This window comes from Sarcophilus harrisii, chromosome 3 (genome assembly GCF_902635505.1).
Source record: "Sarcophilus harrisii chromosome 3, mSarHar1.11, whole genome shotgun sequence".
In the NCBI taxonomy this organism is placed as follows: domain Eukaryota; kingdom Metazoa; phylum Chordata; class Mammalia; order Dasyuromorphia; family Dasyuridae; genus Sarcophilus; species Sarcophilus harrisii.
In genome coordinates, this window is record NC_045428.1 from 40,296,510 (window position 1) to 40,315,412 (window position 18,903).

Here is an 18,903-nt window from a genome sequence, read left to right on the forward strand (position 1 = left end):
AAATGCGTGATTATATTCATATTACAAAAAAGAAACTGGGACTCATAGAGATTAAGTAATATGTCTAGAGTTAAAAAACTAGCACAGATAAGAAATAGAATTTGAACCCAAGTCTTCCCACTGCTAAAGCAAGTGCTCTGTTCATTGTACCATACTGTCAAAATAGCATTCTTCATCTTATTATCCCATCAGACTTTTTCTATTTTTGCACCTGGTATCAAACTGATAGGCTCCAATTTTCTCTCACTTTTCACTCTAAATTGCTAATAAATCATGAAAAGTGTACAGAAGGTGAGAAAATGAGTTTCCAAAACCCCTTTCTTGAGAGTCATTAGTGACCTGGCCCCAAAGCTGGTGAGAAGTTTTTAACGTTCGCCCTCTGAGGTTCACCACTGTCCCCATACACTCGGCATGCCTTGGGTTTCAGAGGCAGCATGTACTCCTGATTCTCTGCCTCCTTCCAGACTGCTCCTCTGAATCTTCCCCCTCTTGTCTCCCTTAAAGGGCAGTCCCCAAGATTCTTTTCTTAGCTTTTTTCCTGTTCTTATCCCTTAGCAATCTTATTTATTCTCATGGTTTCAGCCAGTAGCCTAGGAAGATGACCTCATCAACTGTGTGTAAGATATCTTTCTTCTTTCACTTGATCCCCCTCTGGTACTTGAGATTTCAGGCATCCAAAATTGAACTTACGTAATCTGCTCTCATTTTTGTCTTCACGCCTTTTGTCAGGGAATGACTGTTGAGCCATGTTTGAAACATTGCTGCTACCTTTTGTTATTCTCTGTGTCACCTGTCACATTCAGTCAGTTACTAAGTTGATAGTTTCTGCCACTGTGTTTCTTTATAACCATTCCCTTTTTAAAACAAAAAGTTGAAAAGTTCTTACACAAAGAAATGTCATTCATTTATTTCAGTGGTGCCTGACTCTTTGTGCTCTCTTTTGGGGTTTTCTTGGCAAAGATGCTAGAGTGGTTCACTATTTCCTTTAGCTCATTTCATAGATGAGGAAACTGAGGCAAGTTATTTGTTCAGGGCCACATAGCTAGTAAGTGTCAGAGAACAAATTTGTACTCTAGTCTTACTGACTCCAGGCCTATGGCTTCAACCACTGTCCACCTAGGGGCCCACAAAGAAATGTGGCTAGACTCTAAAAGGGGGAAAAAAATACTTGGTGCAAATCTCTCTGATAAAAGCCTAGTATTTGTTGCCTGTAGTAAATTGATACTAATCTGTGGGAATGAGAGGGAGAAAGGGAACAAGCATGATCAGCAATATCGCATTTTACAACTGAGGAAACTAAGGCAGACATAGGTTAAGTGACTTACTCAAAGACACAGAAAGTTTCTTGGGTTCAATTTGAACTCAAGTTTTTCTGAACCCAGACCCAGAACACTGTCCACTGCCCTGTCTAATCATCTCCACTAGAGAAATGATCAAAAGATATATGAATAGGCAGTTTTCAAGAGATTGAGTAGAAACTATCCACAGCCATGTGAAAAAATGATGTAAATCACTTAAAAGTTTGACCTTACACACATCAGACTGGAAGCAGTGGGGGAAAAAAATGGCTGTTGTTGGATGGGCTGAAGGAAGCTAGGAACACTATTGCCTTGTTGGTGGAGATGTGAATTGCTCCATTTTATAAAACAATTTGGAATTTTGCCAAATAGATACATCCTTTGACCAGTGAGTAAGATGCTTCTTCTGGGTATATGCTCCAGTCCAAGAAACACTAAAGTGTTTATAGCAGTTACTTTGTTGTAGCAAAGAGCTGAAACCAAAGTAGATGCCTATCACCGAGGGAATGTCTAAATTAAGTTTATGAATGAAGAGGAATATGATTGTGCTTCCAGAAGGGAAGAAAGGGGTGGATTCTGAAATCTCAGAGAACTCATATGAACTCACAGAGTGAAGTGGGCAGCATCAAAAAAATTTGTTCATTGACTGTGACATTGTAAAGTAATTTTGAAATACTTAAAATTTTGATTGCTGTGGTTGTCATTGATCTGGAGAGCTGGTGATAAAGCACAATTAATTGCCTCCTTGCAAATAAATGATGGATGAGAAAGAGGTGCAAAAATTAATGATTCATTTTCACTTATGGCCAATGAATGTTAGTGTTTTCTTTGATAATGCTTTGTTATAAGGGAGGATTGGGTGGAGGAAGGATTGGGTGGAGGAAGTGATGGAGTGACAGTGATACCAGGAGAAAGAAAAGAAAAAAGGCACAAGTAAACATTTAAAAATAAATAGCAGAAAGGAAACTTGGAAGGGTATATAAGTAGGCAGGATAATGTTAGAACTCAGCCCTAATATATATTTAGAAAACTATGTGATAGAAATAAACAGTATCATATATAATTTTATCTTTCTTTATTCTTGATATAAGAAAATGTTTATATGTTAATACTTGTCTATGATAAAAAGCAAAACATTTAAATGCTTCTTTATTTCTTTTGTCTGTTGAATTTTCTGTTCATCTAAAACCCAACTTAAACACTGGTGTCACCTTAAGGAAACCTTTGCTTTTTTCCCCCCCTCAACCTATTTTCCTGGTCCTCCTCCTCTACCCATACACATTTGTACTTATGCTGTTTTGTCTTAAGATTTTCACATATGTAAATCAGTATAGACTTTTAACTAACATGAGGGCAGATAATTGTTTTAGCCAAGTTTTTTCCTCACTGAAAATTTAAGTCTGTTTTTCTGCACTTTTTATTTTTTGAAGTGGTTTAAAATATACATATCAAAGCTGATTGAAAGTTTTTTAGAGTCATTTAAAAGCTAAATAAAACAGGAGAGGGCCTGTGAGTTTCATTGGGTTGTGCTCAGCTGACTGCTTTTGGTGTGTTCTGCATAACTCAAATGGATATTTCTTTTTCTTTTTCTTTCAGTATACAGTGTGGAATTTTGTTCCAAAAAATTTATTTGAACAATTCAGAAGAGTAGCAAACTTTTACTTTCTTATTATCTTTTTGGTCCAGGTAAGTTCTCATATAGTTAATAATATTTTACTTGATTATAGTATTTAGTAGGATGTTTATTTTTTAAATGAAAAAAATTTTTAAAGAGAGAATTTTGAAAACATTTTATAAAAGAGTACCATGGAGAGAGAATTGGAAAAAATAAAGGTTATTTCTAGGTATGCTAAGTTGTGAACTATATTAGATAATTTAGTTTTAGGAACCAATTTATCAAGCTTGGGATTAATTACATTTTTTTAATTTGTTCAAAAGCACTGACAAAATTGGCAGTGAATTTTTTGACACAGATAATTCAAAGCAGTACAGAAATGGAGGACAAAAACAAGTTATTTTCCAAGTGCTGATAACTTATCAGGCAGAAATTTAGACTAGCCTCTTTCAAAATGTATACTTTAGGATATAAATGCTATAGAATTTAATATGTAGCACATAGTACTTTTCTGACAGTTCATTTGCCCTTTTTCTGTCATAAACGTGACATTGTTTTTGAGGAAAAGCCCCTTGGCACAAGGAGTGTCTCTTTAATTCCATATTTAAGAAATGCAAAACAAGCTGACTTTTGACATTTAGATAATCAGATTGCTAGTTTTTAAGGCATACTTATTCACATATACATGCCACCAAATCTGCACAGTTGACATTTTTTATTTTCCTAGGAGTGTGACTTTTCTATGTAGTCTCATAAGTATAATCTCTTTTTTTATGTGAGTTGCATTACATTGGTTGATCCATTTTCTATTTTTTCCCCCTTATTTCACTTCTTAGAATGTCTTTAGACTTAGACTTAGAATGTCTTAGAATGTCTTAGAATGTACAGCAGATAAAATTTATATTTGTTGAATAAGTTCAACAGTTTTTCTCTTGAGCTTAGAACTTTTATATTAAAATGTATGCACCTATAAGTGACATTAATAGTGACAAACATTCAGATTTTAAAATAATGGTCATTTTGTTTTCTTGGAGGATTGTCTTATCTATTGTCACTTCAGAAAGCAGAACTTGACAAACTGTTCAGAATTATTAGTTTTATGTACAATATCATGATTTGCATTAGCTGTAAAATTCTGAAAGCTTTTCCCTCTAGGCATTTAAAATAACAAAAAAAACTTCATAGATTATTTTAAAGCTTTTAGAAGCATGATGTGAAGTTTTAGAAGATGATGATGATGGTTATCTTCTTAAATAAAGGTTGTACTGTTATCTTCAGCACACAAAGTAACTTTTTTTTTTTTTAGCTGCCACAGCTAATTTATACTGATTTATTCATATTCTTACCCATTTTCATTGATTGCTAGTTGTCTGTAGGAGTCAGCCTGCCCCTCACAGGGTGATGGAGATAATTCTAACTAGCAAACCACAGTTTCTACAGCAACCCTTTTTTTGATCTCTTGAGCCAGTCCTGAAAACTTCGATGGTATAGACCATAAGAGGCGGCCATAAGAGGCTGTCACATACTGGCCTTAATCTGAATTTAAATCTCACCACTGATTCTTACTACCTATGTGATTATAACTTCTCTGTCCTTCATTTTTCCCATCCCTAAAATGGTAATAAATCTGGAATTTAGATTTTGTAATTCACACGGATTGTGTGAAGATTGATAATGTATACCAAGAACTTTATAAATGTTAAAATACTTTATATAAATGGGAGAGCTATTATTATTTAAAATGGTAATAATATCCAGATCATATCATAAAAATCATAATTGCAGCCCAATTTATATCTTTTAGTTCTGCATTACAAAAAGTTTTCCTTTAACTCAAAGCTAAGTTTTTTCACTAAACTGGAACTTGGGCTCCATTTAGGGATGAAAATTGATGACCTCTTTCTAGCAGCCTTAAAAAGTATTCTGTGTTTCTTTTGGAGATCTACAAAGAAATCGCATGTAGTTTGAAAGATTTTTATAATTCTTCCAATAGACTTGGGATGGAAAATGTTATCTGCATTCAGAGAGAAAACTATGGAAACTGAATGTGGATCAAAGTGTAGTATTTTCACTCTTTCCCCCCTCCCTTTTTTTTTTTTTTTTTTTTTTTTGCTTTTGTTTTTTCATGACTTTTTCCCCTTGTGGTCTGATTTTGTTTTTGCCTAGCATGACAGATATAGAAATATATTTTAAAGTATTGTATACATATAACCCATACCAGATTGCTGGTTGTGTTGGGGAGGAGGAAGTTAATGGACGAAGGAAGAAAAACTTTAGAACACAAAATGTTACAAAAACAAATGTTGAAAATTATCTTTACATGTATTTGGAAAAATAAAATATTATTGAGGGGAAAAAAGGTTATAATTCTCTTAGACAAATATCTAAGCACTCCAGTATACCTCATGGATTGTGAAAACTTATTACTGATTAGAAAGCTTTTCCACTTTTCAGAATGTTTTGAGTATTTTTTGTGGCTTCAAGTCAGAGTAAAGATATATATAGAATCGCAGATTTGGACATATTTTATGATAGTCCTATATTATTTTTCATTAAGGATCACTTGATGTTTTGCATCTTATGCTTAGTTAGAATAAGTTTTTCAATGAGAATTCAGACCCTTTTCTCTTTTCTTTTCTTTTCTTCTCTTTTCTTTTCTTCTCTTCTCTTTTCTTTTCTGTTCTGTTCTGTTCTGTTCTCTTCTCTTCTCTTCTCTTCTCTGCTCTGCTCTTCTCCTCTTCTCTTTTCTTTTTCTTTTTTCTTTTTTCTTTCCTTTCCCTTTCCCTTTCCCTTTCCCTTTCCCTTTCCCTTTCCCTTTCCCTTTTCCTTTTCCTTTTCCTTTCCTTCTTCCTTTTTCCTTTTTCTTTTCCCCTCTCCTCCTTCTCCCCCTCCTCTTTTCTTTTCTTTTCTTTTCTTTTCTTTTCTTTTCTTTTCTTTTCGCATTCTTTTCTTTTCTTTTCGCATTCTTTCAAAAGAAGAGAAATGAGAATGTACCTAGCACTGCATATACTATCTATACTTGGTTGCTATGATAAGTTGTTTTGTTTTGTTTTTTACTCTTAAAAAAAATTAGATATAGTTGTCTTCATGAATGGGAAGGGAGAAATGAATATATTGTGAAATGATGTAAAAAACAGCAATAAAAAAATTTTTTTTAAATGCCATCTTAAAAACATTCTAAAATCTTTTTTTTTTTTCCCTAAAAAAATACAGCTTATGATTGATACTCCCACAAGTCCTGTTACTAGTGGACTTCCGTTATTCTTTGTGATAACTGTAACAGCCATAAAGCAGGTATGAATTTGGTTCCCATCATTAATCCTTTTCTCTAGAAGTTATTTGTAAGTCTCTTAATTTTTTTTCTGTTATATAATAATTTATAGCGGGATTATAATAATAATTGGAGTAAGAAAGAAGCAATATTTATTTTGCTTTTGAAAAGAAAGGTAGTTTGGGATAGTTGATAGAGAGTGGAGCTCTAATGTAGGAAGACCTAGATTCAAGTGCTCCCTTGAAGTGTTCTGACATGTGATTCTGTTCAAGTCACTTAACCTTAAAATTAATTACTCTCTTGGAGACTATATTATAAGTTGCTCAGAATCTGGTAGTAAAGAGTGTTAGGAGAGAGAGAGAGTGTGTGTGTTTACTTACCCAGGAGTTCACTATACCTATGAAATAACAGAACCATTGTTGAAAGCCAGTTAAAATCAGGCAGTTTATATAGAGTTCAGACATCTAGTGTTAAATATTTTTAACTGTATTTATTAATTTAGCTTTATACCTATGGAACATTTCATTAGGTTATAAAAATGGTACAGATACAATCTAGACAAAGGGCTCTCTTGGCCCCCCTCTAGCATGGGTTTCCCTTTGTAGATCTTTACCCCTTTATTTTTAATCACTGCCCTGCATTGGACAATTTATCTGGACTCACCTTCCACTTCTACCTCCACACCTTTCTATTTCATTCCCCAAGGGGAGTCTGTTGTTGTTGGTGGTGGTGTTTTAATTTAGAATTTTATTTTTCCCTAATTATATGTAAAAACAATTTTTAATATATTTTTTTTATTTTTGAGTTTCATATTTTTGATTTTTATTTTTGAGTTCTTTCCCCCACTCATTGAGAAGGCATACAGTTTGATGTAGGTTATACATGTGTCTTCATGTGAAATGTTTCCATGTTAGTCATGTTGAGAAAGAAAAGACAGGTAATAATTAGTCCTTATCATCCCCACTTGATGAGGAAACAGAAGCTCTCAGAGATTAGATACCTCATTCATCCTACAAAGTAGTCCTGTGGTAGGTCCCTGGTCTGGGTCTGCTTCTCCCAGTTGCCCCATGGCCAAGAAGGCTCAAGACCAGGGTCTAGTTAGCAGCTTAGAGAAAATAAAGAAGGGCCTGCAGTTGACAAGAAACATGTTGCATTGAAAGGCTGTAATCATCAGACTGTGGCTTTATTGGGCACCATTTGAGTTACACTCCATTTTGGTCAGTAGACTGCTGTAGATTAGAGATTGTTTGGAGCATACCAGGGAACGAGGGTAGTGGAGAAGGGAGGACTGTTCTCTGGCTCCTAAGACCTGGGTTTGACTTCCAGTTTTGGCACCTGCCAGCTGTGTCCCTGATCCATATGCAAGCCAGGAATATGGACCTTGATTTTCTAAACTGCAAATTGAGGGTCATACTTTGATCAACTTCAGTTGAATTCATCAAGTACTCTTTAAACAGAGTTTTTATAAAGTAATTTATAAGCCTTAAAATGATCTATAAATACAAACTATTATTATTAACCTACTATGTTCATAGCCCTTTGTTTTGTCTTGCTCAGTAAGATATAACTTTGCAAAAGTTTGTACTTCCAATATACCCACTTACGACACAGTAAGTTAGAGGCTGACAAATTTGTTTTACGTAGGGAAAAAGAGAGGGAAGAGGGGCAACTTGATAACTTTAGGCTATACATTTCCACCATTAGGTGTTAAGGCCCAAATTAAGATCCCCGAAGCTTGTGGTGCTAGAATTTGAATCCTTCCAAATCTAGCCGCCTTCTGTGGTGCCACATTCTATTGGAAAACATGGCTCGTTTTGAGAAATGAAAGTGGCTTAAATGCTTGTAAGTGCTGAGAATCTTCTTGCCTGTGTATCATGAATACTATCTTCTAGAAGAGAGTGCTGGTCATGTTGAGGTCTGAGCAATCGCACAAAAAAATGAAATCGAATAAATGCGAACAAAGAAGAAACGATTGGTTTGTGGTAGAGAAGTAATAGCAGAATTAGCAGTCTATGTACACCCAGTTATTGACTGGTTAGAACAAAGTTAAAATCCAAGTCAAAATAGGAGAACAACATGAGAGGATGTTGTGGAAAGCCGTTGCAGTGGTTTTATTATCCTTATCTGTTAAAATGAACTGTCAGTGCTGAAAAGTTGGAAAGAAAAAAAGGGAAATCTCTTGATATGTGTTCTCATTTTTTCATGTTTAATTGATATAGTAAAAGTTTACAGTCATCACCATAACAAGAAACCAAAAAGAGCCCGGAGATTGCCTTGTCCAGGATGCACTTGATCTCTGCCAAGTAGAGAGAGGACTTGTATTATCTTCACTAAGAACAATACTAGTTTAGATTTTAAACTCATTTGTAAAACATTGAAGATAAGGATATGGCAGAAGACTGTTGTGGCCCTCTTAAGAGCTCAAAGCATATGAGCCCTTTGATCTCAGAGGTGAGATGAATAAAGTAGGAGACTCATAGAGTACGAAAAGCGCTCCAGTTTATTATGCCGTACAGCTTTGTTGATAAACATTTTTGCAAGCATGATCAGCGCTCAGAGAAGCAGCTCGTGGGCTTTGCATGGTATCTGCCAATGAGAGAAGAGCCTTTCTATCAATTCAGCAACTTGCTCACAGGCGACAGACCTTGTCAAGGCATCCCTGTTCACAAGCCATTGGCTGTGAGCCTCAGGTTCATCTATTCCTATGGTCATAAATCATTGCTCCTTGCTCAACAAGGGCATTTCTGCAACATAGCAGAAAACTTATTGTGCCCCAAAGGTCGAGGTGGCCTCAGTATTCCCTCTTGACCGAATCCCATACCCTGGCAGAAGACTAAGAGCATTATCACCTTATAAAATAGTTAAAGTGAAAGCCCAATGAAGAAAAGAAGGGCTCTTTGGAAAATGGTGATGGGATGATTGGGAGGCCAACCAAAATCCCCACTGGGGGATTTCCATAGAGCTTCTGTGCCGAAGGCACCACAGTCTTGAAAGCAATGAACAATCACTTCACAAGATAACTCAGAAAGGGCAAAGATACCCAAAGAATAGGGGCGGGGTGGGAAACATGGGTTAAGTAATACCTACCAATAGGCAGTTGATAGAAAATCCATAACTACCCATCTCATTAAAGTCTTTTGTGAGAATAAACTATCCTGCAATAATTGAGAATATCCTAAATGGAACTATGAGTAGGGAATAGGTAGACATTTACAAACCATTCTGTGTATAGACCTCATCCTCCTATTTAACCTTTTGATTGGAAGGAACAAAACAAGAAGATCTCACTAATCCTTCTGTTTTTAATTACCAAAAAAAGTTTTTGATTTGGGCAAAATACAGATTTTAAAGGCTTTCATCCCAACATAGAGGTTTATATCAAACTTCCTTAATGCCAGTGATTGAGACCAGGTTGAATTGCCTTCAGGAAATTGCATCACCCCTTTAATGACTCCAAACTTCTTCAGGAAAAGCAAAAGCCTCTTTTAATATCAGTAGTCTATTGTTGTAGCATGATTACAAGCATCTTTTATGTGCTAGATACTAGACTAAGGTTTGGAGATACAAAGAAAGGCCCACGTGGTGTCTGCTCTCAACAAGTTCAGTGTAAAGTAGGGGAAAACACCCAAACTACTGTGCACAGGATAACATAGAAGTGATCTGAGGGGGAGGCACCAGCCTGAAGAAGGACCAAAAAAAGGCTTCAGCAAAAGGTGGGATTTTATCTGAGAAGCCAGATTAGGAAGGAAGTGAATTCCCAGTGAGTGCAGCCAGTGAAAATACCCAGAGCCCAGAGGCCTGTGTCCCCAAGTCACTGAGTAAGGTATAAGGAACTAGCCTAGGAAAGGGCTCTGAAAAATGACGACTTTGTAGTGTATTCTGGAGAGAGGAAAGAGCAGAGGGAGGGACATAGTCAAAATTGTCCTTTAGGAAGATGAGCCTAACAGATACTTGAGGGAGAGAGCTGAGTGGGGGGAGATTTGAAGTAGGCAAAGCAGCCAGCAGCTATTGCAGTATTCCCAGGGGATGGTGGCAAGGACTTTCAGTGGGATCGTGGCAGCCTGGGCTTGTGAGAAATTGGAACAAAGGAAGAATTAAGAGTGTTTAAAAGTTACAAAAACAATAGTTTAATTTTTCTGATCTTATATTTATAGGGATATGAAGACTGGTTACGACACAAATCGGATAATGAAGTCAATGGAGCACCTGTTTATGTTGTTCGTAGTGGTGGCCTTGTGAAAACCAGATCAAAAAACATCCGGGTATGCATCTGGTAAATAATAGAAAGCACTAACTTTGGGATTGTTTGACTTAGAATTGTACTCTGCTTCTATCCATTGAAATTCTGTCATATTCTGTTTAAGATGTAATGGAATTTTTTTCCTAATGTATTCCTCTGTAATTTAAGACATTTTAATTTTTCAAATCTTTTTTTTTCCCCTAGGTAGGGGATATTGTCAGAATTGCCAAAGATGAGATTTTTCCTGCTGATTTGGTGCTTCTGTCTTCCGACAGAGTAGATGGTTCATGCCATGTTACAACAGCTAGTTTAGATGGAGAAACTAATCTCAAGGTGTGTATTATTGAGTAGAATTTAATTTAAAGATTTAGGGATAAGGAACATATTTCCAAATCAAGATACATAGTTTGACAAATGTTTTTCTTTTGTTTTTAAATTACAAATTTATTCATATAAATTACATTACATTTAGTTTTTCATTTTATAGATATGGAATTCAAGAGTTAGACTGAACTTTTGCTATCATCTAATCCAATTGTATCTAGTCCAAGTGTCATGAACTGTGTCTCCAAAATTTCTGTCAAGCGATCACTCATCTTACTTTTTTGAACACCTCCAGTAATGGGAACTTTAGTATGCTTATTTTTTTTATTTGGTTCCTTAACCCCTAGTGTAGCACTTCACACACAGCAGCTTTTGAATAAATGCTTGTTTGTCAGCTATACACCATGTCTAGCACCTTCTAATTGTTCATCAAGAAAAATTTCACACATATAAAAGTGTTATTGTTGTTTTAAAATAAATGACAGTCCTTTTGGCCTTGATATGTTTTACGTTAGAAAACAAGGTTTTCTCATACATTTTTAAAAATCATTCCCTAACCCTATCTCTACAATGAAGTCATTGAGTATTATTACTCTGTATGTTGATTTAATTTTGTGGGTCTTATATCTAGTTTTTCATAAGCTCAATTTGTTTTCATGGTAATGTTTTTGCAAATACTTATCATAAGCGTAATAATATGAGTTACTAAATGTCCCACAAAATATTTACTGTTTCTTTTAATTGAACAATAAAACTAATAACTCTACCAGTTTGTTTATTTGGTTTTCCAAGGGCAACACGTGAGCCATTCTTCTTTCCACTTGGTTCATGATTGTTTCTGTGGAACAGCGTCTACCATTTAGTTATTGGACAAATATCCCACAAATAGAATACTAGTAGTTAAATTAATGCTTATGTACTATCTAAAAACTATATGTTTTTAGTACCTTTACTGCCTTTTCTGATACTGTTATCTTAAATGTAGAAAAGGGTCACATAGGAATGTGGAAAGGAAAGGTCTTTCTATATTTTTTCTTTGATTCTTGGTTGATATGGCTTAAGATCTAATATGGCTGATTTAATGGTGATGAGTCTCTCATCATTGGTTGGTCCCTAGAAATTACATACAATTTGTTGCCTGGACCTTGTAGCTAAGTTTCTAAAATCAGCATATAGGACATTTCAGAACTTGTACTTTACTTGAATAGCCTTTAAAAACCCAGGGTTTCCTCCATACCACAGACACGTAGTATTTGAATGGCACTTGTACTGGAAGGTCTAATTTGTCTTTCTGCAGTAGGATCTCTTGGTTTTCTTGATTGTTACTCATATTTTGTACATTTGTGTATGGATATCATTAGCCATGGGTTTAATTACTAGATCCTCCATAGATTTTGTTTCTTGTGAATTCTGAGTGTCTCTACTATATGCAGATAGTAAATTCGTTATTGATATGGGAATTATTTTGGAAATAGCTTTCAGATTGACTGAGAGCAAGGTTCAAAATTGATACTGAATTAGAGAAAGGTAAAGCTACAAAGGTAGTCATAGACAATAAAAATAGCTCCTCCTTGACCTATTTAAATAAACATACAGATAATTGCTATGTGATCTCAGTATTTACATAACACTTTAAGGTTTGCAAAGCACTTTATAAGTGCTTATTTTGTCCTCACAAGAATCCTGAGAGATAGGAGCTGTTTATCTCCATTTTACAGATGTAGAAACAAAGATGGAAGATCATATAGCTAATAAGTATCTGAAGCTAGATTTAATATTAGCTCTTCCTGGCTACAGTTCCACTGCTCTACCTACCAAGCTACCAACATTAAAATAAAATGCTATTATTACTGCCATTTATTTTCAAAATAAGATGATTGCTTCAGTGAGGAAGGCACAAGAGCCCCAAATCACCTCAGCCATCAAAGATTTTATTTCCTTGCCAAGCAAAGATATGTTACATTCAAGGGCAACAATGGTTTTTAGGATATAAGCCCACTTAGAAAAAGTAAGAGGAAGAAGAAAAGATATTGAATGGGATCCATTTCAAAAACAGTTTAAAGCATCAAGTAAGCCTGAATGAGTAAGCTTGCCTAGAGATCCAGATGAATGAGAGCATTCTGAGAATTAAATCAAATTAGAAAAATAACACACATATATATGAAATGAAACAATGCTACCATCACATTTGAAACGTGAACACTTCAGTTTCTGGTGTGCTGTAAGAAATAAAAGTGGGAACCACACTCCAAACAGTGAACAGTACAGCACTGGTATATAAACTCATTCGTAAAAGCTCCTGGAGGCAAGTAGTGGAAGATTTGAACAGTATAGAAGGAATGCCTTAGAAAAAGAATGAGAATTCAGTTTGCCTAGATTATCCTTAGAGTATTTAAGAGTGAAAGGAAGAGAATTAATAGACAAAAATGGAAGGATTTCTAGAACATATCTTTTCCTTGTCAGTGATAATGGAACCACTAACTCTTAATATCATATCCCAAATATGCTACAAAAAGATGTAGAAAAATGGTATCAAACAAAACAAAGATGGGTAAGAGCACCAAATAATGTTACAAAAAATCAACTTAATGATATTTTCAGATAAGAAACAACTGGTTAGCACTGTGAGTTGTTTCTGAATCATCTGTCTCTACCATCAGACCAACAACTTTCCATACTAAAGATTTTAACCAGTGCCAAATTGAAGATAAATGCTGAGCAGATGAGGCAGCATCTGCCTTATTTAAACTGTTAATACTTAAAATAGAAAATGGATAAAAGAATGGACTCAGGCTATCATTTCCTAAAAGAGTTTCATTGAAGTAAATAGTCATTACAATGAGGAAGAGAGACTAGAAGCCCTTTCCTGCAAACACTCAAATTTTGCAAAATGGAAGAAGATGGCAGCCAACAATGGTGCAGCCTTGGAGGATAAATTTATTTGTAAAATTGCAGTAGGGAGAAGGGCCATACATAGTGAACAGCACAAAGGGGAGAAAGTGAGTTGGGGCAAAATATGTATTAGTGAAAGGGCAAGAAGTCAGTTAACCTAGATTATCCTAAGGGCATTTAAGGACGAATAGACAAAAAAGGGAAAAGATGTGAAAAGCGTTCTAAGACCAACCCTTTTCTTGGTCAGTAGCAAAGGGACCACCACATTTTAAGCCCAGCAGTGTGTTTCTTTCTTGAAGTAATGAGTATTGTGTTTTCCCACGACCCTAGACTCAGCTCAGACTAGGGATCTACAAAAGAGCAAAGCTGTGACCCCAGTTTGGGGCTAAAAAACATGTTTGTGAACTTGTCCCTGGCTATTTGCTCAGGGAGATATTAATGAGATTTAGCCTGTCTTGTCTAGCTGGTAAGTTCTGCAGCTTTAGAGAGACACAAGTGCAGGCTCCTCATCCAGGGTTCTGGCCTAGTGTAGGCTGCCACTGGCCCATTGCCTCTTGCTTGCTCCTTGTTTCTTGCTCATGACTGCCTTTCTCCATGATTCCTGGGAGCAACTTTCCTCCTCCATTCCCCTCCGATCTCTCAACCAGAACTAGTTAGTGAATTTTTTTCTCCTCTCTTTACTAGTCCAGGGAGCCCCCATGTTCTCTTTCTGCCCAGAGGCCCAGTCTCCATCCTCTTATTCCATCCTTGGGTGCTGAAATTCTCCATGCTGCATGGTCTTGACCAGACCAATGTCCACAGACTTGTCTATATTTCCCTATGTCAACTGGATTTGGAAAATGATTCACTGGGATATTTTTACTTGGATTTCCTGACTAGATTTGGTCCAGTGCATTGTCTAAATCTTTGTGGAGAGTGGTTGTGATAGAAGAGCTGGACTACCATTCTTGCTACTCATAACCAGCCTTACTCTTATTAATAGTTGCTATTTCCATAGTGTTTTAAGGTTTGTAGCACATTGTGTTTAGCCCATTTCATCTTCACAATACTTCAAGTGTTTCCGCCTTTTTACAGGTAAATTGAGATCAGAAGCCAGGTCTTTGCCCTAAAAGAGCTTAGATTCTATGGGGAGAAATATACAAATAATTATAAACTCTATGAAAAGTATATAATATAAGAAATTGGTTTCTTATATATATTTAATAATATGTTAATAATTATCACGTAGTCTGCTTAGACCTATTTTGCTTTCTTAAGATAACTTGTGGTCACCTGTAGTTTGGTTTCAAGATCATGATGTTCCACAATAGACAGCCATATAGCATATTGACATTAAAAGGGAGAGGGGCAGCATCAGATCAGTGTGGAATCATTGAAGGCTCTGTAATTACAGAAATGTGAGTCAGCATAGTAGCTTTTTCCTGATCTTCCTTCATTTTTTATCCGCAGTGTCTTAGCTATATTTCCATACATATATACATCCAAGTATTTGACAAAATCTTTACATTGAGATTTTTTTTTGGGTTTTGGTTGTTGTTGACTTTGTTTTTCATGTGTGGACGGCTACTTGAAAAAGAGTAGATCTTATGGAAGGAGTACATAGTATTTCAGGGTTTTTTGCCTTCAGCACTTAATATGCCATAAACATATTTCTAAAGATTTTCATTAGTTATTGAGTACTGCAGGAATTGTATCTCAAATTTTTTTTTGTTTGTTTTTTGACATGATTGCTGAGAAATGGAATTTCAATTCACATTTGCTATATTAAGAGATACTATTATTATTGTTACAAATTAGTTATAAATAATATTCAACTTTTGTTTATTCCTACTTGCTTCTGCCCCTTATTTTTAAGCCACGACCTTCAGAGCATAACTGTAGAGTTCTGCTTCTTTGCTGCTTCTTTTAGAATCTCCCTCCGTTTTTTCTGCAGTTATAGACTCTCTGTCATTTAATCTTTTGCTAAATATTTTTTTTCTTGGTTCATTGAAATGATTACTATCCATTAAAAGTGGAACCAGGCCTTGTTTGACCTCTACCTTAGTTCATGATAAATTAGGGTTTTTCGTTGTAATCTTAGAATCATTTCAGATATTATACTATTAATGTAGAATTAAAGATATTTTGGGGCACTAGGTGGCACAGTGGTGGGTGGAGTCAGGAAGACTCATCTTCCTGAATTTAAATCAGCCCTCAGACACTTACATGCTGTGTGACACTGGGCATCTCTTTTCACCCTGTCTGCTTCATTTTCCTGATCTATAAAATGAGCTGGAGAAGGAAATGGCAAACATTCTCTGCCAAGAAAACCCCAAATGGGGTCACAAAGAGTTGGATTTGACTGAAAATGACTGAACAGTAAACATATACTTTTAAATGTAGTGTAAGTATGAAGAGCATCTGACTGGAATTTAAGAGACCCGAGATCTTCCTACCTCTTCTAGCTGTGTATCTCAGGCAGGTACCTCTTGGAAGCTGTTTTTTGACCCGTAAAATGAAGAGGTTTGGACTAGATGATTTGTAGGTTCCCTGATGTTGATTTCTATCTCTGAGTTTCTCCAAGGATCATGGTATTTTTTAAATCATTATTTTCTTTTCTTTTCAGACACATGTGGCAGTTCCAGAAACAGCAGTATTGCAAACTGTTGCCAAGTTGGACACACTCATAGCTGTGATAGAATGTCAGCAGCCAGAAGCCGACTTATACAGGTGATTTTTTTTTTTTTTAAATAGTAACTTTTTATTGACAGAACCCATGCCAGAGTAATTTTTTTTTACAACATTATCCCTTGCACTCACTTCTGTTCCGAGATTTTTTTTTTTTAATTTAAATTTTTATTGATAGTTTTTATTTTATATTACTGTTATTTTTCAGTATATTCCTGTCTTCTACATGTCTTAGAAAGCATCCATATAACAAAAAAGTCAAAAAGATAAATCAGTCAAAAAGCATTTATATGGCACTTGTTATGTCCTCAGGCACCATGCCAGTTGCTGAGGATACAAAGACAAACTAGTTTCTACTGTCAAGGAGCTCACAATTCTAACAAGCGTATCTATATAAAATAAATCCACCATATTTTCTGGAGGAGAGAAAAAAGTACATCAAAAAGAGCTTCATGCAGAAGAGGATATTTCATTGAAGGAAATCAGGGGAAAAAATTTTCAGTAAAGTCTATTATTGTTCAGCACTTACTGTTTTCTAGACACTGGGGATAGAAATGAGAAGATTGAAACAATCCTACACTCAAATACATCATGTTCCAATATCTTTTAGGACAGAGAATTAAGAAGAAGGAAAAAAGTTCAGAAAAACCAGTGTATCAAGTCTAACATCGTTAGCTCCTAACCTCTGCATTTAAGGGAGGAAGAGTACATTTTCCTAGATCTTTGGACGGGCCTCAAATTAAGTCATTATCATTTACCAGCATTTATTTTCACCCATAAACAGTGGGATTAATTCCATATATATCTGCCATGGATAGTCTCCAATATCAGAAATATTTGATGTATTTCCCCCCAATTATCTACTTCCTTTCTTCTTCTAGTTGTATATGAGTTTGTTCATGCAAAAGCTTTTCCCTTTTTTTCCAGAATTATCTTTTACAAAGTTCTTTGTGATTACTTGTTAATTGTTTTATTGAAATTCTCTTTCTTAGTCATAGTTGTGAAAGGTGCCCCATAATTTTTTATGGTGTTGCTTCTAACATTCATTTCATGTATCCATTTTGATATTCTTTTGGCATTTGTTTGGTGTAAGATGTTGACTTAAACTAATTCTAATTTAGTGATGTCATAAATAAACTTTAAATGATATTTTGTATTTTTGTAACATCTTGAATTTTGTAGATTTATTGGAAGAATGATACTGAATCAACAAATGGAAGAAATTGTAAGGTAAGATACAAAGATTTATTTTATTGAATTCTTTTTTTTAAATGAATTTTTGCTGTCTTTGGGTTTACCTGAGTTGTCTTTAGACATGTTCCCAAAATGAACCCTCTCTTATATCAGAACAGTTTGCCCAACATTGTAACTATACCTGACAAAAGTGTGTGGCATTCCAAATCAGTGAACCCTATGCCATCTGTGGAAAGGAGGTTGCCGAGACTGTTTATTATAAATTCGGTGTTTATCTTCACTTTAGTATTGTTCTCATTTATAAATTGTAATTCTGTAGAGTGTCATGTTACATTTAAACCATTCCCTTAGGGATAGAATTACTGTTTGCTTCCAGTTTTTTTTCTTTTCTTTTTAACCACAGTCAATTGAAAATATTCAATTTGCTCAGAATATTTTGATATTTGTGCTGCTTTTTTCCCCCTTCATTGACCTTATATGCCCAGCAGTGGAATCTCTTGATTAAATTACAGTAGCACTTGTCATTAATTGGCTTCATAAGGCATGCATGACAAGTGGCAAAAATGATGAGTACTAAATGAATTTTCCATAAGGAATACATCTCCAGGCTGCAGCCTAACCATTTCTCCCTCTTCAGTTCCCCCAAGGGGCAAAGGGCACTTAGAGCCATGAGAAACAAGTCCATCAGGGTCCTTCCTTCTTTATTCAATTCATTTTTTGAATCCTTGTGACCCTTTCACCCCCCATCTTCCACCATCCAAACCTCCCAAGGTGGAGGTAGAGGCCATGGTCCTGAGCACTCTATTGCCCAGAGCTCTGGTGCTGCCAGGAATCCTGGGTCTGGGGTTCCTGCCTCCACCAGGGCCCCTGCTGCTGCTGTTGCTACTTGGGCCACTGTTGCTGCTCAGAGGGAACAAACCAGGCACTCTGAGCCCTTTCCAGTGCCTCTGTTTTGAGAGCAAGGAGAATATCCACGGCAGCTACAACATCCTGCAGGAGTTGCCCTGGGCTCTGCCTGCTGCCTGAGGGATACAACTCCAGTATCATGGGCTCTAGCCTAGCAGTCCTGAGCAGCAAGCCTGGCCAACCTTACCCCCACTGCTCAACCAAGACAACAGCTGTGTACCATGAGGGCTGAGCAAGCATAAAGTGCTGAAGCACTTTTTTTCCCTCCTCAAAATGCTTCGAATACCGAATTTGATGAGTTTCAAAGCAAGTGCTGAGGCACATGCTCAAGGTCCTTCTCAGAGTAATTAATGGCAGAGCCAGGACTTAACCCTCAGTCTTAGATCTAGTACTTTTTCCAAGGCTACCCCACATCCTATTAGCTTATGTGATCCTTATCTATATTTTCCCATGAAAACCTCCAGGGGGAATCCAGCAACTTAGCGAGCCCTTCCAT

General features: G+C 36.0%; 1 protein-coding gene across 4 annotated transcripts in view; it reads left to right on the forward strand.

The window, feature by feature from the left end:
* ATP11B (ATPase phospholipid transporting 11B (putative)) overlaps positions 1-18,903 on the forward strand; it is a 122,336-nt gene that overhangs the window by 35,928 nt on the left and 67,505 nt on the right. For all 4 annotated transcript variants that reach the window (XM_031957732.1, XM_031957731.1, XM_031957729.1 and 1 more), the window contains exons 3-8: positions 2,895-2,984; positions 6,127-6,207; positions 10,339-10,446; positions 10,629-10,757; positions 16,246-16,349; positions 17,490-17,537. In XM_031957732.1, coding sequence (XP_031813592.1) covers positions 2,895-2,984; positions 6,127-6,207; positions 10,339-10,446; positions 10,629-10,757; positions 16,246-16,349; positions 17,490-17,537 — 560 coding nt within the window. The remainder of the gene's footprint in view (positions 1-2,894; positions 2,985-6,126; positions 6,208-10,338; positions 10,447-10,628; positions 10,758-16,245; positions 16,350-17,489; positions 17,538-18,903) is intronic.